The 22,552-nt window shown below is 40.4% G+C and overlaps 1 protein-coding gene across 1 annotated transcript in view; it reads right to left on the minus strand.

Annotated features, from left to right (window-relative positions):
* Nucleotides 1–10,406: 10,406 nt before the first annotated feature.
* The window catches only part of LOC133452634 (potassium/sodium hyperpolarization-activated cyclic nucleotide-gated channel 2-like), a 34,493-nt gene continuing 22,347 nt past the window's right edge, over nt 10,407–22,552 (minus strand). Inside the window, exons 5-8 of the mRNA XM_061732093.1 lie at nt 17,673–17,819; nt 17,302–17,542; nt 17,046–17,210; nt 10,407–16,501 (exon numbers count right to left, since the gene is read on the minus strand). Of these exons, the coding sequence (XP_061588077.1) occupies nt 15,555–16,501; nt 17,046–17,210; nt 17,302–17,542; nt 17,673–17,819 (1,500 nt within the window). The 3' untranslated portion in view covers nt 10,407–15,554. The remainder of the gene's footprint in view (nt 16,502–17,045; nt 17,211–17,301; nt 17,543–17,672; nt 17,820–22,552) is intronic.

The raw sequence follows: 22,552 nt of genomic DNA on the forward strand, positions 1-22,552 counted from the left end.
GTACACACATACTCACTCACACTCATATACATGTGCACACACTCACACGCCCACACACACACACACACACACACACACACAAACACACACACACACACACACACACACACACACACACACACACACACACACACACACAGTAAGTGGACTGGTGACATGGCTTAGCACTAACGATCCAGGTGAGGAAAACACTACCTATGGGTGGCCGTCCCCACCGAGAGGCTCCACCGACCATGACCACAAGGAGCATCGCCACAGAGACCCCCCCAACCCGGACAGACCGGGGCAGACCCCACACAGAAGGTGGAGTCCCACCCCCAGCTACCCAGGCCTGAGGGATCCCCATGACGACACCCCCATGGGCGGAGCAGACACACCTCCCAGTGTGGATGACCCCCCTGAGGAAACACTGGAGCTAAAAACTAAAAGATTAAAAGAAAGTAAGAAATGCCTAAAAGTGTAAAATTTTAGAGAAATCTATATAAAACTTAAGATGAATAATAAATAACATAAAATAAAAAGTCACTAAAATGGATTAAAGTTTTAAAGAAAATAAAAGAGCTAAAGAAGTAGACACAATAAATAGCTAAAAAGACTAGGTAAATGAGATCAGATAAAAGCCAAACTAAAAAGGTGTGTCTTGAGCCTCCTTTTAAAAATATCAACGTTCTCTGCGGCCCTGAGGTTCTCTGGCAGGCTGTTCCATAAAGAAGGGCCATAATGGCTGAATGCAGCCTCACCGTGGGTTTTGGTCGCGGTTCGGGGAATGGTTAAAAGGCCGGTGCCAGAGGACCTCAGGGTCCGTGAGGGTTGATACGGTAAAAGCAGATCAGATAAATAAGATGGCCCAAGACTGTTAAGACACTTAAAAATCAGTAAAAGAACTTTAAAATCAATAATATATAATAATATATAATAGTTGGGGTTTTCTGGTCCTCTTTTGCTGTTGGATTCATGTTTATCTGGTTATGTTGGTACCGCCTCAGCTCAACTGTGTGACTGTGCATGTGTATACCTGTATGTAGTTTTGTGGTTCTTCTGTCCTTTACTGTTCATTGTTGTTGGGCTTTCTGTGCTCCTGGCTTGTCGCCTCATCCTCTTCCTCTGTTTCTCTGCCGGTTTATCTTTTTATTCTTTTACATTTTATTTTTTGATCATCCTGCGTTGACAGCGCTTTTTGTTCCTCAGCTATTGTTGAAAAAAAAAATGGTATTATTATTATATCACTGTCTGCATAATGACACGACATCATGACTGCTGGTTGCAGGTGAAAAAATCCAATGTCTTCAAACTCATCATCCAAAAGACAATTCAATTCAATTTTATTTCAATAGCATCTATTACAATACAAGTTGTCTCTGGGCATTTTCCAGAGACCCAGAGCATGACCCCTGAGCAATTATTAGATAAACAATGGCAGATAATAACTCCTTTAAGAGGGAAGAAACCTTGAGCAGGACGTGGATCATAAGGCACATAAGGCCAGTTGGGTATAAAGAAAAGGAAGTTACGACAGAGATGATGAAGAGCAGAGAGAAGAGAGGCACAGATACTGTGTCATATAAGACAATATATATTAGACTAGCATACTATGTAGCGTTCAAGGATCCAACGACACTAAAAATTGTGCTGTCTGAACTTGGCTTTACACAATTACATTTAAATAACTATTTAAGGAAATTATGTTTTTCATGTAATGAACAATGATTTGACGCACTGATATTTTCATGTGCCCACTCCACATCCTCACTTTTACATTTCTTTCCAGTTTAGACGAACGTCAGTGGAACCTCACATCCACCAAATCATTCTGAAAATAAATAAATAGATAAAAAGTCCATTGTGCTGATCTCACTTTTCCTTGAAGGTCTGAGTGCACAAACTCACACCCACTCACTGCTATTACTCACTCTCATTCATAGTGCTTTGGCCTCTCTTATCAAGGTCAGAAATGATGCAGAAGAACATACCACACTGGTTTTGCTTAGAGAATAGGCTACCTCAATATGGATAAATGACGCTGATAAGTCTAGTAACGTTGTTAATGCTTTCTGTATGAAATAGATTAGTCAGTCTAATTTTTAAACGTAAATAAACATATTTATAACAACAGGGGGATTATTGTTCAACCAGAGCAAGTCAAATCATATAAAAGCAAAACATTAATCTTAAATTAGGGGCTTGGTCTTTTGATTGGCTCCTGGAATAGTCTTCACAACTGTCATCATTTTTTGCTACTGAGCACTGCCTTGACTTCTGAGTTGTGAATAAAGACCTAACACAGGATTTTCATTCATATCTTATGGCCAATACAGACCAGAGAGATAAGTGGTGGGTTGGCTTGGAAGGTTCTGAGGACGAACCTTTGCTAAGTGGCAGGCAGCATGTGCTAACCAAGCATCGGATAAATGCAGTGGTCATTCCAGATTTTGCCACCGAAACGACATTTGACACAGCAACGCTTGCTGCACGGCATTAATCGGCTGAAGGGACCAGGAGCCACAGCAGATCATTTCAGAACATTTACAAGTGGAAATCTGCTGGGGTCCACAATAAAAACACCTGCACAGGCTGATACCGGGTTTGAAGTATTTTCTTGTCTTGTCTGCTGTGTTAGTCCACGTACAGCAGAAAAGTTCCGAAATTACAAATATCCCGAGTCCTATGTACTATTTACAAAAGGATGTGTGGAGGATTGCCCTGCAATAGACTGGTGACCTGTCCAGGGTCGACCCCTGCCTTTTGTCTGTATGAGCTGGGATAGACTCCAGCAGACCCCTGCAAAGGATAAAACGGGTAAATAAAATGGATGGATGGATGGATGGATGGATGGATGGATGGATGGATGGATGGATGGATGGATGGATGGATGGATGGATGGATGGATGGATGGATGGATGTGCAGGACCTACGCTGTAACACAAGTATGTGGGGTCAAATATGTCTTAATTTACTTACATTTATGTATTTAGTATCTACTGTACATAAACTAATGTGCAAAAGAAGAATAACCAGATTTCAGGTCTTAAAGTCACATCATTGTTACATAGAAGGATTAAATAAGTATCATAAACACATTAAACTGTAAACAAAGAGCACAAGAACAATAGTGGGAGCATTTCTGGTGGAATAAAGAATAATGTATTTGGATACAGTAGTACATCCTGACACAGACTTGTTTGCAGTAAATGATGGTGCTAGAATTTTTAATGATACATATCAAAGTTATTTAGGAAAACATATATGCTGCTCTCATAACTGTAAACGTATTGCACAGGGCCATCTTTAGAAAAATGTTGATGATGTGATTCAAAAGTGGAGAATATGCAAAACCTTAGATGGTTGCTGAGTAAAGCAATATTTAATACAATAATAAAGAAAAAAAATTCGACCATCTCACATATTTACATCTTTTTTGGGGGGGATAAAGTTATTTTTTTGTGCCGTAGCACAATAATGCTGTAGTACATGTTCATGTCAGTGTAACATAAAATACCCATATCACACAAGTACACATTAAGCCATCAATTTAACCTCTCTTCTTCTTCAGTCTGCTCAAAATATCCTCCTGTTTTGTATTGATGACTTTACTAAAATCTGTTTATGAGGAATATAGATTAAACCTTCCGGTATTGCCACAACTTCTGCTGATTATTAAACAAATTTGACCATATCTTCATCGAAGTCACAATTAGTCAAAGACAATTTGACAAAAAAAAAAAGAAAACTGTAATATTTAAATTTTTGTACCTTCATTGCTTGTGAATCTCTCTATTTATAGCTTATAAAATGGTCATTTGGAGTCTGTTGTTTCAATTAAAGAGATGAGAAATGGCAGTGCGGCTTGTAGAGGTGCCCCCTCATTTAGGCGTATGTAAACCTCGTCTGGTGACCGACCGTTTGCCCTTCACAAGAAAGATTGGATGGTGTGTACATGTCCATCATAATAACTTTCATACAATCTTAGAAGAGGGCAACAAAAGAAAAACCTTTGTTCTGAAATATCCAAACCAATTATCTTATCTCATTTCATAAGATAACCTTTAAGAATCTTCTGTAATGGTATTTATTCTTTAATGTTTATTGCTTGTTTATTCATCAGTGTATGAGAAATAAACCGTATTATTTCACCTTTCTGTCATCTGAACAATGGAGACTTCAAAGCCTGTTATAATAATAAAACCCTTGAATTTTGACATCTAAGCTCCAGTACTTTGATAATCAATCCCCATTTATTAAGATGAACAGACATCGGACGTGATGAAAATTTCTTTTCCCCCCTCCCCAGAATGGGAGAGGCAGGGATCCTGACAGGCGAGAGACATCAGGAGGCATGTGACAACACCTCTTGTTCCTTAAACACACCAACGAATGAGAAAGAGTATTGGGAATAAACCATGCAGAGGGATGAAAGTGAGCTTAAATCACTGGGGGAGATGCCTGCCCTAACAAGCTCCCAGGGATTGCCTCATACTTAAGTTTTCCAGGAAATCCCAAGGTTTTTATCAGGCTTAATGAGAAAAAAAAAGCTGTTGGTCAGAATTGGTTAAAAAGCCCATAATATGCTTAATTGTGGGTATGAAATTTAACTTTGGGGTTGCACTAGCAAGCTTTTGTCCTTTCAGCTGAAGGGGTAATTACTCACTCTTCTAGCAAAACACTTGACACTTTGAAAAGAATGATAGATTTCCGAGGATCTAATTTAAAGCAACAAAAGGTTGCTAAAAAAATAAAAGCAGTGTGTCATGCCATGATGAGAAACTACCAAACAACCTGGCAAAATGGGGCACTGTACAGTCTCATTAGAGCTGAACACACTGCCTCAGATGCATTTTTATTGCATTTGTTTGTCTTAGCGGGACTTTCCCAAGGTCTGTTCGTTCCCTAAGGAAATGGAAAGAGATGGAGGTGTTGGTAGGACCCAGAGGTGCACTGTGTGAAGATGATGGATTCTTAAGGATTTCTCTATCCTCCTGACAATTACAACGTCACTTGTGTTCCAACCCTCACATAGAAACCATGTCCTGGTTGAAATGCACCAGTACGCAGTCATCAGTCTCTTCTAAGGCTGTTGAAAGTTGCAGCTAGAGATCATGTTTTTGTGCAGATTGCTGGATTCTGCTTGAAGGTTCGAGACCTAACAGCAGTATACAAACGATTATGATTACTTAGACAAACACATTGACAACATACCGACCCCTTGGGCCAAAACTCAACAACAGCCCTACAGAGGAAGATTTAAATGGGTCTGTTCAAGGGTCACTGCAAAAAAATAGCCTATCTTGTTTATACTTATATCTTGTTAAAACTCTTTGTTTTCTGTCGCTTTTGTCTGTGCTTCAATGATTTCTGTCTTCTGCGCTGGTTTTTTTCTACAGCGTTTGAAAATGCAGCAGTGCAGTAACAGCAATGATGACCTTGATAAAGCAATATTTCATTGCTGCTTTTGTTCCCTTTATAAGCTGCATCAAGATGATATTCTTGTTTGTATCGGGTAGTGAGGACTTACAGCTAAATGTTACTATTTTATGAGTTGCAGTATAACTAGGTCAGGGCTAATTTTCACCCGAATTCTCTAGGAGGCCACAATTATCAATAAAGATGAACAGGAAAAGACTAAAAGATACTTATGGCAGTATATCCCATTTGCCAGACAGACCATAAAGTGAATATTTGCATATTATCATTAAATGTTTTGATTCAAAAATAAACCTTGTTTAAATTTTTTTGACAATATATTAGCATTGTGTAGAGGCAATCTATTTTTTTAAGAATAAGACATTTAAATGTTTACATTACACCAGTACATTTTGCAGTTGACTCCTAGTGATGTTGAAGCTATTACTGTATCAACCTGTGTCTGCTTTATCTTGTTTCTTCCACTTTACAAACTAACGTGTGCCGTTTCAAACTGGTTTGGATCTTTTTGCATGTTTTGATCACAGGAAGATTCTCTGCTACCAAACAAAACAACAACTAATATGTAAATTATTTTCTTCTCTTACATATTCTTTTATTGTCAGCAAATTCTGATGATGCTGTTTTGCATCCACTGAAGCCTACGATTCAGTCTCATCATTGTATAGTCTACACATGCCATTCCCATCCTTGTTTTCCATTTCATTCAATAATGAACCTATTTCTGTTTCCTGGATAGTTAGGTTTAGTCAATGCAATTTCAGTTGAAGGATTAGGTGCAAAAACTAGAGTAGAATAGAATACAAGTTATTTCATTCATCTTACCCAGGTCACATTCGGAAAACATTTAGTAAAGTTTAGGAACCAAAACTGCTTTGTTGAGGCAAAAATACATTTCATGAAATGTAACCTCTGGCTTAAAAACTGACGCTAAAGTTAAAATGTTGTCAGAGGGTGAAAAATGTAAACTAAAGGTGGAGAGGGGCAATTCTTGTTAACATTCATGTTGTGCCTCCGTCTTAAAACATTGAGTTTGAAACCAAATGAGGATTTAATTTTTTTTTAAAATCAGAATGTGATTTCAGATCAAATTCCACTGGTTATGTAAAAAAGACGATCTGCACACTTGGATCAATGCAAGTATCTTTAATAAACCAAGCTTTCGGTCAGAAGACCTTCATCAGGGTGATAGATCAAATTCCACTGGTTGAAATTACTTTTTTTTTTTACCTTGTCTGCACACATATTAATGGTTGATACCATGCCGGTACAAACCTAAGGCATATATGTGTGCATTATTACTATATTTAATATATATACATATATATACGCATACATACACATACATATATATACACATACAAACCCAGTGAGTGTTTTGGTTTTTTTTTTGGGGGGGGGGGGTGACATCCACTGCCAATCCAGGAAGCAAGAGCACACGGAAGGTTGAAATTACTTTTAACTAACTATACAGTGAGAAAACCTTGCAGTTGAATGGTGGGTATCTTTGGCACCCACTGAGAGCGTGAGTGATGATGTGTGAATGTGTGTGTCTTCTCGTATGAATAGCTTCCATGTCACTGGGTGCAGACCCTGACAGAGAAGAACAGATGAGATGATTCAGAAGCCAAGCATTGTCCCTGCTCTCATCACTTCAGCTGGCAGCCCAGAGCAAATATTATCGGTGGAATTGGACGATGGAGTAGAAATTGCAGAGCGGGAGCCTTTGTTTCCTGCTGTAAAACAACCACAGCTGGGAATGCATAAAGACTTGACGGGATTCAATGTTTTGTTAAATGACACAAATTGCTTGAGGACAAAAAGAAGGGTAATAATATCTTCCTTGAGATTTTGTCTTCCTTTTGAGTTCTCTATGAATCATATATTTCCGGTTCTTCATATTTCTAGAACATCATTGTTATCCTGCTAACGCCTTTTTGTATTATCTTCCGTATTTCTTCCGTCTTTTTGCCCAGGGTGGAAGTTTCTTTGTCGCCTGTAATGAGAAGTGTTTAGCAGTGCAGATACATGGAGTGCAGCTTGCACTAGCTGCTCAGTTAACCCGGCGGACACACTTTCATCTCCTCCTTTCTCCTCTACCTCTGCTTTCATTGCCCTGACAAATGCTCTCAGTACCTTTTGGTGGGTGAGGGGCAAACTCTTTTAATTTTGTAAGAATAACAGTATCATTTTTTTCATTCAGCGCTCTTCAAGGAATGCTGCATTTGAATGTTTTGATTATTTACCTAAAATGTTGTATAAAATATTACATAAAACACTGCATTTATTGTTACAGCAGATACACTCCTTATCTTTCTCTGCCCTGCAGGCATGTTGCTCATGTTGCAAACAAAAACAGCACTTGATGAGAAGTTCTGTCACATTAAATATAGCTATGTTAAGGTTTATAAAAAGATTCAAAATGTTAAAGATTTTAAAATTGTTGATTTGGTACATGTACAGTAGAAAAACGCACTATGTTGTTCTTGTCACATGCAGTTGATGACACAGAGAAAGTGCAAACACTGTTATAGTGCATCCAATACAAATAAATCTACTTTATACAACATGTAGTAATTATACAACATTAAAAGGGCACTTTTCTTTACATGTCTGTATGACTCATCTGAGCTCACCCTACAGAAATACTCCTACTAACACCACTGATGATTAAAAAAAAAACAAAACAGAATAATAATCATTCATATGTTAGTTGTAATAAAATTGGTTAAGTGAGAAAACATATGAAAGCTTATAATTTCTTTAATCAACTGACATGATCCCTTGTAAAGGATCATGTTCATGTGACCCTTGTTCCCTGTCTCGTGCTCTGTGTTTTTCTCTTGATCTCGTTCTCTTGTCCCTCTCAGCCCACTGTCCAGCAAACTGTGATGTTGTTGAGGCTGTCCGCAGCTGTAAGATGATTTTCTGTATCTTCTTGCTGTCTCGCTTGCTGACTCATTCATGGACTCAGAGCTTGGACCAAATGCTAATCCTGGCATTCAGAGTTGAGCTGTGTTTCCTAAATGCTCCCCAGAGCAGAAAGACAAGGCTGAGGCAGCTCCAGCAGAGGGGGAATGCTGGGACAGCGGCTGTAGCAGGGGTTAGCTCTTCTTTCCATGCAGGCACGCCAACTTTTCTATGCATGTTCAAAGCAAATGCTGGCAGATTTTACAGCAGAAATAAGTTTATATATATATTTATATATAAATATAAATATGTGTGTACACACACGCACCTCCATCATGACTTTACAAGAACTGAATAATGAATGTACAAGGTTTTGACAGACTGTGATATTTTCTTAAGCTTAAGCAAGTAATTTGTTATGTGCAAACCTGATCAAACGTGATCAAACAATGAATGGTAATAGACGTATTATAACAAACAAACAAACAAAAAAAAAGATTTTAAGAATTTGAAGCCACAGTATCCAGTGCAAAACATGTTTGATCAATACTATTCCCAGCCCCAGATGTGGGCTTGTTGACAGCCTAATAAGACACTGCTTACACATGTTACCAAAACATAGTAAGATTAAAAAACGCAAACTTTTTTTTTTCTATTGAAACTTGGCTACAATCCGTGCCGGTTTTTGTGGCTTGTGAGAAAATTGCAGTTCTTACGTCCTGAGAAGATCTGGGGAAAAACACAGAGCTTTAAGAAAATCTGAAAGAAAAAGAAGCTCATGAAGACGCATGGCCAAACTGAAAGTGGAGGGATGGAAAGGGGCACGGATAGTGCTAAGGAGCTAAAGAAGCAAATTGTCCTCTGGAGATAAACAGCGAGGAGGGTTATGCAGGTGACGCTGATATGATTAATTGAAGTAGGACACACAGGGACAAAGCTAAGGACCGGCACAGCCGAGGAAATTAGGTAAAGGACATATACAGAATGAAGACGCATACAGCTTCACAACTTTGTTTGCTATCTGCCTGCAGCCACTATCAGCACATTGCTTCCTCACTGAATTACAATTAAATAGAAAGAGAGAGGGAAAGAAAGCGAGCATGGGTGTATGTGCAATAGAGCGGAAGAGAGAGGACATTATGTCACGTCAAGGTAAAAGGACGGACACGCACTGCGGATGGCCTCACCCACATTTGTACAATCTGGGGAGGCAACACGAGCAGTGTAAAGCTCTGTGTTAAAATCTCACCTTGCATGTAATATGAATCTTTCTCTCGCAGTGTGTCATGCATAATCACTGCTGATCAGACGGCTGTTTGTGTGTGTGTGTGTGTGTGTGTGTGTGTGTGTGTGTGTGTGTGTGTGTGTGTGAACATTGAGAGGAAAAGAAGACTGATAGGGAATGGGTGGATGTAGCTCCCAGGCTGCCAGAGGAATGTGTCCTTGGACTGCCCTCATCTCTGACGCACACACACCCACCCACCCTTTCTCACTCACAAACACACACACCCTTTCTCACTCACAAACACACACACCCTTTCTCACTCACAAACACACACACGCACGCACACACACACACACACACACACATACCTCTTACTGGTTCATTTACTCTCTCTTTCAGACAAATACAAGACTCAGACTCGCATGTGTACGCACACCCTCTTAGGTATCGAACAAATTTCACTTACTGCTGTGCAGCGCTGTGTGTGTGTGTATGCGTGCGTGTTCACATGCACACAGACACATGAGTGGAAAGCTCTTAGTCAGAGCTCAGACATCTCATCAGGGATGCAGCGGAGCCCCTGTCTGCAGAGAAGAGAGAAAGATCTCAACTGATGTAGGGTAGGATGAGGGTGTGGTGGTGGTGCGGGGGAGCCGTGGCAAGGTTAAAGTGTGTGAGAGCCCATGCATTTGTAGCTGTTAGTGTAATTTCAGGAGCCATGTTGAAGGATCATAGACGCACACATCTACACTCTGACAATACAGGCAACCTGGCACATCAGCAAACAAAATCCACAAATAAAAGTGCACACACAGAGATAAGTATGCCAATGCGCTCATCTTTTTTATTGCACAACAATGTATCATCTGTTTACGAACGCTAAAAGAACATTGCCACTGACTGACAGACCAGTTTATTGAGATTGACCAGGGTGTGGCTCTGTGTTCTCGTCAAGCAGAGGTGGTGGACAAGACAGCCTTTTAGACACAGGTTCAAACCAGCCCCACGCCCCCGCCACTAAGCAGCATCACAGCTTGCAAGGACTGGACACGAACAAAAATCACCTTCTATCTTTCTTCCAGATAGGTTTGGTAGCACTGTGACCTGGGCCGGGAGCTGAGTTGTCCCTGGATTGTAGACATCAACTTAAGACAGAGCCAGAGTTCTGTAAAACTTGAACCTTTTGTTGTTATTTTTTCTTGTTTTTTTTTTGTTTTTTTTTGTTTCAAGAGCAGAAGCTGAGCACAGCCCGAGATGGTTGCAAACTGGCCCCCAGAGAGAGAGAGCACACAAGCTGTGTCAGATATCTGTGCTGTTTTTTTTACATGGTGCTGGTAAAGTGTGTCTAGATGCCCCCATGAAGCGGCTCGTGTGGGCTGTGGAATGCTACTAAGTCTAGGGATGTGCTAGAGTCATTTCTAGAAAGCATTTCAGTGTTTTTCTTTTTTAATTTATTTTTTTGTTTTGTTTTGTGCATTTTTTTCCCTTTTTTTATGTTTGTCTGGAGAATAAATGTAGTTATGACCATTTAACGCTCTGCAGCTTGTGCTGGCACCTGTCTCAGTCTCATGTGGGTTTCAAACCCCTAAATGGCATCGTATTCTCAAGTGGGACCAACGTTATAGAAGGAAAGGCACAGGAACACACACACGCACACACAAACTCAAGCACACAGAGTCCTGAAGCAGAGAAGGCTTAGGTAAGTTAAGCAGGCTACAGTAGCTACGACACAAAAGTTTAACTGTTTGACTAAATTAAATCATTGTACAGTAGTTGGTACACGACAATGTCTAGATTTAAAGGTCCCACAAGAAATTATACACAGAACTCTGCTTAGATAAGAAAAATACAAGCATGCATTCTGCTTTATCTGTCAGCAAACTCAACTGGGAGTTGTGCTCACATCACTGCTGTGGCTCATTAGTTAGATTCACCTTTAGAGAGTCTTTTTTTTTTTTTTTTTTAATGGCAAACACCAGATCAGTGTACAACCAGCTTCAGTGAGAATAACTGTGCAAAAAATACAGTTCAATAACATTTTCCAGCATATGCACAGCCTATTTTTCTGATATTGTGCAAGCATCTCCAATGTTTTTACTTATTGTTTTTCTGTCATTTTTGGCTTCTTGTGGCAAGCAGGTCATCTAAGCTAATGTCTAGACTGCCGATATCCACCAAGAACCAGACAGAGCTCACCCTCTCACTGTAGAAAATGTTTCTTATAACAGCAGGTTGTGGTAAAAAACACAACAATGTGCCCCACATCTCTGTGTTTTACCGTATGTACAGAACATGAAAGTACAGAGTACAGCGCGCATGGTGTTGGAAGGCTCAAACCAACAAAAATGTGCAATTTTGTGTTTCCCTTATCAGGGAAAATTATATATACTGACATTGTCATTGTAATTCAGCAATACTAGTCTTCATCTATAATGGTTTTTTACATATATTGCAAGTTGAAAATAAAAACACATATTTGCATTTTTACAGGCACATACATACCACAAAAATAGACTATGTGGAAACTAGATATACTAGGCACAAGGTATGTACAGTCCATGTGCATAGGGCACACTAAAAAACAAAGCTGTATAACAACAACCAAATATAATAGACTGTTAAATAAGAGACAGTTTTACAAACAAAAATAATACCCTGATTTGCTAACATATCAACACCAAGGCATTCAGTACCCTTAATATCTGGTGCAGCAAAAATGAGAGGTTTGAAACTTGGATATCCTCAGTAAAACCAGTCAGTGTCACATGTGTATGAGGGACGTTAGTCCCCGTTCACAGCAAGGTCCAGGAGTAGAACCATAAAACAATAACACCTAGAACCCACCGTCATCAGGCAAATACAACACTGTGTCATACAGAAGTGAAGCCAAAAGACTCTGCATTCTTTTGTCATATCAAATAGATAAACTGACAGAGGCGTGTTTCCTGTCAGGATTGTATCAGCCTCATGGCTGAGGGTTCAAACAGAGAAGTGCTGATCAAAGTATCTGGGACCCTTTGAGCAGGAGTGAGCTGCAGACTACACATCTCACCAGATGGACACAATAAAGCAGAGATGGCACCTGATATTTCCTGAAATATCAACCCTTTAACTCTTCTCCCGCCACGCTCTCTCTCTGACTGTGGACTAATTCAAATATCAGCACTGTCTTGATAGCAGCTTAACAGGGCAACCTCTGGTATTATTAGCACAAAGAAATAGGGGAGAGGACCAATTGATTGCACTGAAACAGTATCGAAGCACATAATAGCCATTGACTCAAATGTTCACAATCATATTGGAATTTTGGTTTAGAGAAAAAGCAGTACATTGTTCCTGTGTTGCTGACAAAGCAGGGTCGCAGCATCGTAACCCAGGTGTGACGAAGGTTTATTCGGAACATGATATTGATCAAGCAGAAAAGGAAAATGTGGTTGCTCTAAAGTAACAATGAGCCAGGGTTTACAAGCCATAGGATGAAGCCCTTGGATTAAAAAAAACAATCACCTCCACCTTGTTTCAAGATATAAACAATTCTCCGGATAATCGTTCCAACGATTCACCAAGCAGGAAGTTATGCTAATAACAATCTCAGGGTTATGAACACCCTTGGCCCTCAATGTTTCTCTGTGTCAGTCAAAAATCAAGGAGAATCCTTCAGCGTAGTCAAATCAACAAGATGAAAGTAAGATAGATGAGTTTACAACAATAGAAAGCCATGTTGCAGCAATTGATACATCTCTCTGGAAAGGTAGCAAACCTGAGTGAAATGTCCATCGCATTGATTTTTACAGTCTGGCTCCTGATCGAAGTTGGAAACTTTGTTTGTCTAACGGATTAATCAGCTGCCTATTTTCCATCCCAACTTGCTTCCCCTTCAGTTCAACCACATATTGGGTTGAGGAGAAGTACAGCAACCATTTTAAGAGAATAGATCATTGTTTTTTTTTTAGATTACAAGGTTGTAGTGCAACACAAGGTGCTTCACCAAATGTCCTCAGTGCTCTCTTTGGACAGAGGAGTTCAAAGTGGTTTCAACTCACTCTCATTCACGCCCATTTCAGGAAATAAACGTAGAAAAAAAAACTATCATCGCCTCATGTTAGTTCTGGGTATCTGATTAACTATAGCAAAGTTATACCCAGAGAAGCAACAACCCCCCCAAAAAAAAGATTACGCAGACACTCAGCAACTCGTACAGCGATGTCCACCTCCTTGCATCATAAAAGCTTCTTCATGTCTCCGTCCGTCCCTTTATTTACATGGCAGTTAGAATCTGATTAGCTGTCTTCCTTCATATATGGCATACATTCAGCAACAGAAGGATTTTCGGCTTAACAGGATCAGACTGTTGAGCAAAAACTAACCAACGCCTTAACCTGGTCCCATAACTTGAACTAAAAACTCGTCATCTAAAAGTCGAGACATTCACCAAAGTTTCTGTTGATATTGAGCACATCGTTCTTACCAGCGAGCTGTTTGTGCCCTATACTGCCCCCACCAACCCGAATTCAACATAGAATTGAACGTAATAATTTGGGCTTTAAAGTGACATTTTTGAGGATCTGACTTGCTGAGCTCCAACATGGATTCCTCCTGTGACCCTAAACCAGTTTAAAGCAGCTTGTTCAATCTGTTTTCAACAAAAAAAGACACGACACATCCTTTCATTCCCTCAAACATTTTTGGTTAAGGTAACAACATGTTCACTGGATCACCATACCTCAAGTGAAGCCACAATAGCTGCTGGATTCTTTAGGAATTCACATTAAAAAGAAAACATAAAGAGAGAAGTTCAAGTTCCTGTACAGCATATATATAGATATTTATATTCAGATATATATTTATATATAGGCGGGGTAGAGTATTGCAGAATTATATTGCATGTGTTAATCAATGAACCTAGACAGAAACAAGCAAGTATACAGTATGGGTTGTTCACAAATGTTTCCTTCCAGTAAAGCTCAGATTATTAAACCATCTTTGCTTTCAGGGTTACAATCAGTATGCTGAGCAAACAGCTGACCGCTTCCCAGATGATTCATGAAAACGGGGCAGTGCCACCGTCAGCAAGTCGAACCACTCATGCTTGACGATGCGGTGCAGAGAGCGAGTCCCTTCTCTGAAAATGGAACCGAAACACATCAACAAACTCACACGCACAAACTTACACCCACATATATACATACGCACAAACCAAATATATGGCTTCTAATGTTGAATCAAGGCAGTTAAATAAATGGCATTTTCTTCTATGTTTCTTTTTCTTTTCTTTTTTTTTTAGTTGATACAGACACAACCAGACTTGGTGTTTAAGCTCAACTTTGGTTTGGGTAGATACAATGAATATAATATCCTTCCACACTGTTTTTCTTTTTCTTTTTTTCTTATTTTGCCTTTTTTTGCAGTTATTTACACACAGATGTAAGATCGACCAGCGGTCTAAAACACTAATTCCACTACTATTTTAAACAAGATGAAGATGTGTGTCCTTTTGCTACAACAGCTTATACAGAAAAATTACACTCAAAACACTTTGAACACTGAAAATGTCATTGTCATTTGACCTCAAGTCCCTGATTTTCATTTTTAAGTCCAGCTCCTGCTAGATTGCATTGCATGGATTCTACACAGTATGCAAAAGGTACATTAATCATACTTTTCTTTATATCTTTACAGTAAAGACAGCAATATACAGTAGGTGTTTGGAAGCAGAGTGAAAGTGGTGATACCAAGACTAAAGGTGCTGCCACAGTAGACTAGACCAGTTCAACCTTAAGTTATATTAGTTTAATTGTATAGAGTCCTCCTAGCTAAAGTGTCTCTAGACGTTGAGTAGCTCTTTTCTTTCTGCCGACACCAGCACAGTGCATCCAGGTCGAATGACAGGTGACGCTGGCAGTAGCTGATCGGTCATTTAGCAAGCTGAAAGAACAGCTGGATTGACCTCACACTGAACAGATTCTCCGACATAAAAGGCCTCTCATGAACTCTACCAGGGTCACAAGTTGGAAGACAGCCGGGATCTGGCAGAGTCTAGCTCTGGAAGGCTGACAATCGAATCCTTCTTGGGAACTACAGAGTCTGGAGGTCCTGATCCAACAGCAGCTGCTGCCCCCATTCCAGCAGGTCCAGCAGGTGTGGAGGCAAATGCCACCCTCTGTTGAGCTCCCGCCGATCTTCCCACCCCTGAGGGCCCCGGCAAGCTGTGGTGAGGGGGCTGCGGAGGGCCGATGGAAGTGTTGGAAGTGCGGGTCGAGGGTGGAGGGCTGGGAGCTGCAGACGCAGACGCAGCCTGCGGCGTTGCCTCCTGGGGGAGCGAAGGCTGCGATGCAGACAGGGCCCGGGTGTCCTGGCTCAGGCTGCTAGCATGAAGGGAGTGGGTGCTCTTGTGGGAGACAGGCCTCTGCTGGATCTGTGTGGGGCTGGGTGCATGGTGCTGCACGAGGGACAACTGGGACCCTGAGGGTCCTACACTCGCCATGTACTGGAAAGTCCGTCCCGAAGCTGTGAGCGGGCTTTGAACTGGTGGGCTTGAAATTGCAGATCCAAATGCCCCTCCGAGAGTCTGGGGAGGCTGAGACTGAAGAGGAGACATAGAGACCGGACTGGACACGTTCTGCATCACCTGGAATCTTCGCACCATACGTGGAGACTGCAGAGTCCCTGGACCCACCAAAGGACTCGCCATTTGGGGGCAGAAACTCATGGCCACAGCTTGTTGGAGGGTGGCGATGGCAGAGCCTGTGTTTGATGGACCTGGAGGGGCGAAGATGCCACCGATAGAGGGGGTCATAGACATGGCCCGTGGCCGCTGCAAGTCCACCAGCTTCACCATCTCGCGGTCATACTTGACAATCTCCTGGATCATCTCATTCTCTTGGTTGTTGAAAACGCCGGAGTTAAGATCGTGCTGAACCTTGTGCATTAGGATGGAATTCTTCTTACCTGTGGAAAAGTATCAAAACATTGACTAATGGCAAAGGTAAGAGGTAAAAGCATGAAAAAGAGAGGAAAGAGAGGGGACAGAAAAGCTGAACAAAACACAGAAAACAAGCAAATTGAGGATTTTGAAAATGTGAACGAAAGTATTAGGATATAGCATGTGATGTCTGTGACACCAGGTACATCCTCTACCAGAACAATGAGCCAAATCAAGGTGCCACCCTGTACTTTCATCTCAAGTTACAGTATCCTGGATCCTTTTGATTGAACAGTGCATCTCATTTAACTGCCTATTTCCACTGTTGTATTCTAGACATTTAAAAACATTTTCTGAGTGGATTGAGTGCAGAGACACTTATCTCAGAAGACTTTCTAATCACATTAAAAAACGTTGCCATTGGCATCCTCTATGTAGTCGTTAAATCAATATATACTGTTTGTTAGAGAGCATTTTTGGTAAAACAAATGTACTTATAAGGCTCTAATCCAGTGAAAGCATTAGAGAAAAATATCACATTTTAGATTTTGTCTTTCTTCTCTTTTTTACCTATGCGGTCTAGACGGTCAATGGCAACAGTCTCGAAGGCTCGTCTCATCATGGGATACTCTTCCAGCACTTCATTGAAGTTGTCAACAGACAGAGAGTAGAGTCGACAGTAAGTCTCAGCTCGCACACTGGCTGTCCGCCGGCCCCTCGTCAACAAACAGATCTCTGAAACAGGGAAGGAAAAAGCTTGAAATTAAATAACATGAACTTCAGCGTCATCCTGGAGATCAGGCGCAAGCTGCAACGTAACCTTCACCTCCAAAATAAGAGCCGTCGGACAGTTTCATGGCGAGGGTTCCCTTGGTGATGACACTGCATACTCCATGCTGGATGAAGTACATTTTCTTGCCAATCGTGCCTTCCCTTATTATGTAGTCATGGGGTTGGAACACCTCAAAGCGAAGCTTGGTCAGCATGGCGGTCACAAAGTTTGGTTCTGCATTGGCAAACAGTGGCATGGAGGCCACCAGCTTGCGACAGTTGAAGTTGACAATTTCCTGTGGAAAGGCACATCGCAATGAAATAAGTGTGCGTGCGTGTGTGTATTATAAAAAGAGGATGCTTGGAGAGGCAAAGGCAGCTCCAGCTTATATTTAAGGAAAACATGCGTCTTATTGTTTGTCTCACCTCTCTCAGAGGCTCGCTGAGTTCTCCCAGGATGCTCTCCTCGTCAAACATCTTGCCCTGGTATCTGTGCTCATAATAGTCGTGGATTTTCTGCCGGAAGTCAGCGGGCAGCTTGTGGAAGGACATATATTGCTCCACTTGTTTGTACTAAGGGAAAGTGGGATAGACAGAAATGATGCTCTGTTAATGCAATCCATACAGTTAAAAACATGTTTCTATTGATCCACAAACCACTATTGCATTAAAAAGACTAACCAGCAACGAATGCTGAACACACAATTTGAGCAAAGATACCCAAAGCAGAATGGATTATTTGCATTTCTTTTTTTTTTAGATTACATGTTTTAATTGTACTCTCTTTATTAAATTGTGATTTTGGTGATATTTGATGTTTTATAATTCTGCCAAAAAGGTAAACGAATTTTCAGCCTGTTAACATTCACATATATTAAGTCTATATTGCCTTAAAAAGTTTGATGACAATAAGCATTATTTGGTTTGAGTGAACCAAAAACCTGTTGCTGTAAAAATCTCACTAGAACTGTGAAAATCTTCAGTGTATAACAATGCATAAGGTTTACATTTATCCTGAATAACAGATTTTCTGTTTTTTGAGGGGATGAAATGTTGCCAGGTGATGGCAATTTTTTCATGTTTTAACTGTATTTTTGTACAATAAAGGCTACAAAAACCTTTGACACCAAAACTGAAATATATTGTTTCTGTGGATAGAAAAAGCTTGAGCAATTTTTGAAGGACGGCATGTAAACTTTTTTATAAGCAAAATGGCCCTTTTCTTAGATCAAATTACAAGAATTAAATGGAAAAACAAAAAGAAATAGAATAATGTTTTTACAAAAAGTCTCTACTGAAATCAAGAACGCAAAGTCTAGTGGAAAGTTTTTTCATCATTTACTGAAACACACTGGCCAATTTTTACGTCAGATATGACTTGTGACACAGTCGCTACGAGCTCATAAGTAAGTATTCTCATAGTGCCCAAGTCTTGTTAAATAGGGAGGGGGTGTCAGGAAGAGAATCCAATGTCTTTCCTTTGCCAAATCATTATGTGGAACACAGAAATCTGCTGTGGTGACCTTAAAGAGAAAAACCAAATGTACCTTCATATTCATACAGTCTGGCATCTTTAAGGGCCCCAAAGGGATATGACTATACAGAGGCTTCATCCACATATTAATTTACTATAATTTTATTATTTTTGAAGGATTTGTTGTCATTTAAAGATGAATTGAGAATGATTGTGCTGTACTATGTTCACGTCTGATGGAAACTCATAAAAACCTGGAAGTACAGAACAATCACTTGTTGCTGGATTAAATGCATACTGTGCTTTTCCCCATGGCAGACAAATGCCAGGTCTTATCTAATGTAAATGTACATTTGTAATTTAGTTAGTTAGTTCAGTTCAGTTCAGTTCAGTTCTTTTTTTTTTTTTAACTCTTTAGACATTACTGGAGATATGCATGCTTCTGCAGTTAAAACAGCACAAGCAAATGAAATCTTTAGATGTCTTGTTTCAGTTTCTCATTTAACCAACTCAAATGTCCATTAAATGCTTTGTGTTACCACAAGGCATGTTTTACATTGCAATTGAAGACAAAATGGTGAACACAGAATAGGAGCACGGAGCAATGATTCAACAGATTGTCAGCCACATTTCCTCTGCGATGCACGTCTTTACACTAGAGGGAGGTCCAGGATGTCGTACTACAGAAGTTATTATTAAAGCTCAACATAGTGGAAACAGTGCAAACTAATGCCAAGTCTGAGCCTGTTCTCCCCACGAGGCATTTACACGTATAAAACGAGCCGCACGTATGAGCTGCACATTGCTGTACATACATTACTCTGATCAGACAAGACGTTGTGCATGTTTTAGGGCTGTCCTTGCCGGCAGACTTGGGACTTCTTGCCATCACAAGGCCCCTTTGCAGAGACAGACAATCACTCCACTGACATCTCATGAGTCGGATGACCACGTTCAGCTATGAGCAACTACCCACTTCCACTGTAAGCGAATGCTTTCACAAATCACAGTGACGTAACATACACAAAACACACAGCTGCACAGCTGCAACAAACGCTCATGCCCTATGCTAAACACTCTCTAGACGCTACTATATATCAATTTGAAAGAATGTGTTCAGCTTGGCAGAAAAACCGTTAGCTTTATCAGAATCCATCCGAAATGAGAGACATAAATACATTAATAAATAAAATAAATCTCTTTAACTGTGGAGACAAATAGATTATAGAGCACATACTTCAACAGGCTGAAATAAAGAGTCTCTGAGACTACAGCTGAAACCTGCAACCTATAAAACTGTCTGAAACATCATTTCGACAGGACAGCAGTCTGGCATACACTGTGTACTCACAATTTTCAGTGACTAAAGGAGTCATTATCCATGACACCTATGTTCCAGTGGCCCTGAACCACAACCTGCACATTACAAAGGACTTCAATAGGTTTTCTGCAGAGCAGTGAGACCAGCCAACAAATGCAAGGTCTCAGCTTCACTCCTGCTGCAGACATCACCTTGTCAGCGCTTGTGTTTCCTGCCAGAGGCCCAAAGCAAAACAATGAGGTCCACCTGCTCAAACAGTCACAATCTCTGAGTCATCAGGAGCAGCACTGAAAGTATTACAATGAAAATTGCTTATTATCAGAAACAAATGGCCTGCCTCTCTGCTCTCTGCGGAAAAAATACGCATTTGGTTAGTTTTGCTCACATGAAAGCCCGTGTACACAGAGCATCACTGTTTCAAAGCTTTGCTGCACAGGGTAATGAAGTCATACTTTAGGTCATGCACCAAAACCTACAGCACGACAGACCTTTACTTGTGATTACAGCACATCTTCACTTTTAATTTGATTTAAAAAGAGTTTTATAACACTATAGGCCCACAATCAACATAATGCATAAGTATGACATGAGGAACAGCAGATTTTTGTAAATCAGTCTTATAGAGATTATTTCTCTAATTGACTCAGATGGATTACAGAGCCACAGAATTGAAAACTATTTTAATAACACTCCTCGAGAGTCATGTCACATACTAACTAAGCATAAGGGAAGTTGGTATACCATGACTTCACATTGTTCTGCAGTGCAGGCAGGAAAAGGTACCGTTACTCTGGAAAAAAAAGAGATGGTCCTGACTGATACATCAGTGAGAGAGTTTCCTTTAGGAACATTTAAGATGTAAATATTTTAATTAAGTACCCATCTCTTGTTCTGGGGCAGTTGCATAGCCCCTGTGGTGAAACATTCCGACATAAACTCTCAAATACTTGCATGGCTCCGTTTCCTGACATCTGCAGACGGAGACCAGCCCTGTGTCGCAGCTCTTTACCTTATGTGTCAGTACTATCACTGCAGCTGGTGGGCCCAGCTGTGAACAGAAGTACTGAAAGTGTGGCTGCGGTGAATTCTGCCAGCGAAGGGAAGCCTCTCTCAGGTAGATACGCACCAACCACGCAGCCGCATTCAGACATGAAGCCCATTCCAGCAGCTTGTGACTCAGCTAAGTCTGAACTACCGAAGCAGCTACAGGCTGATTGGACTGAGATGTGACTGAGATGGTGACATGTCATGACTGGACTTGATGAGCCATGTCACAGTGTGAAGTATCGATCATTCTCAGGTGACCCTGAAATCTCTGCAGCTTCACAAAAGGAAGGCGGCACACATTTGGTCATGCAGAGGGGACTGAGACCCCAATGACAGTGAAAGTGGCTTCTGCACCACTCTGATGCAGTGTATGCAGCAACAAAGTCTCCACTGGCATTCTCCTATCTAAACTCTGTTTAGGATTTGTCAATCAAGAGGGTTGATTATCTTTTGTCCTCATTCATCTTTTAATGCATATGAACCTGATATCATTCTCAGATTTCTCCTCAGCAATCTTTCATATCACTACTACTTATTCATGCTAACCGTGAATGGCCATGTGGATGTATAATTCATTCACTTCTAAATCTCCGTATTACAATATGAAGCACATCCACCAAACAAAGGGAAGATCAGATAGCAGTAAGCCCGAGCGTGTCCTGTCTGTCTTCAATTTCAGAGATGTGTACAGAGGGAGTAGCAACACACAATAAAAAAAAGTCTCACTTAATCAATTTAAGATTCTAAGAAATTCTAGGAAATACAGGAAATCATATATTCATTCAAAAGGGGATGACAACTTGAGGTGATGGCTCGATAATTCAGTTCAATTCTATTCAAAATTACTTTTTTAATCCCTGAATGCAAAATCCACTTAAATACATTTGCTCATTTTTTATGTGGTTGCTTGTTTTACTTTATTTTTGCATTTTATCTATTTACTTGACCAGATCAGTGTAAATGCTGACATTTATCAACAAGAGAGTCCATGTTTCTCCAGTGTTAGCTTCCCTCCATTGGCTCCCAGTAAAACTCAGAATCCAATAAAAAAATGTATTACTTCTGTATAAAGCCCAGAATGGCCTAGCTCCACGATATTTGCTAGACCTGATAGTACCGTATGTTCCTAACAGAGCTCTCCGTTCTCAGAGTCCAGGTTTACTCGTAGTTCCTAGAGTATAAATGTAGATTTGGAGGACGGGCGTTCTGCTATCAGGAACCATTACTATGGAACCAACTTCCAATCTGGGTTAAGGAGGCTGACACCACATCCACCTTTAAAACCAAACTTAAAACCTTTCTTTTTAGTAAATCCTATAGTTAGTGTTTAGTAAACTTCTAGTTAGTGTTAGTAAACCTCTAGTTAGTGTAAACTGTAGTGTGTTAGGGCCAGTAGTCATAGCTGCAGCTGCAGGATCAGATGAGAGCAGCTCGTCTTAAACATAACGTTGTTGTAGATATCCT

This window comes from Cololabis saira, chromosome 10 (assembly GCF_033807715.1).
Source record: "Cololabis saira isolate AMF1-May2022 chromosome 10, fColSai1.1, whole genome shotgun sequence".
NCBI lineage: Eukaryota > Metazoa > Chordata > Actinopteri > Beloniformes > Belonidae > Cololabis > Cololabis saira.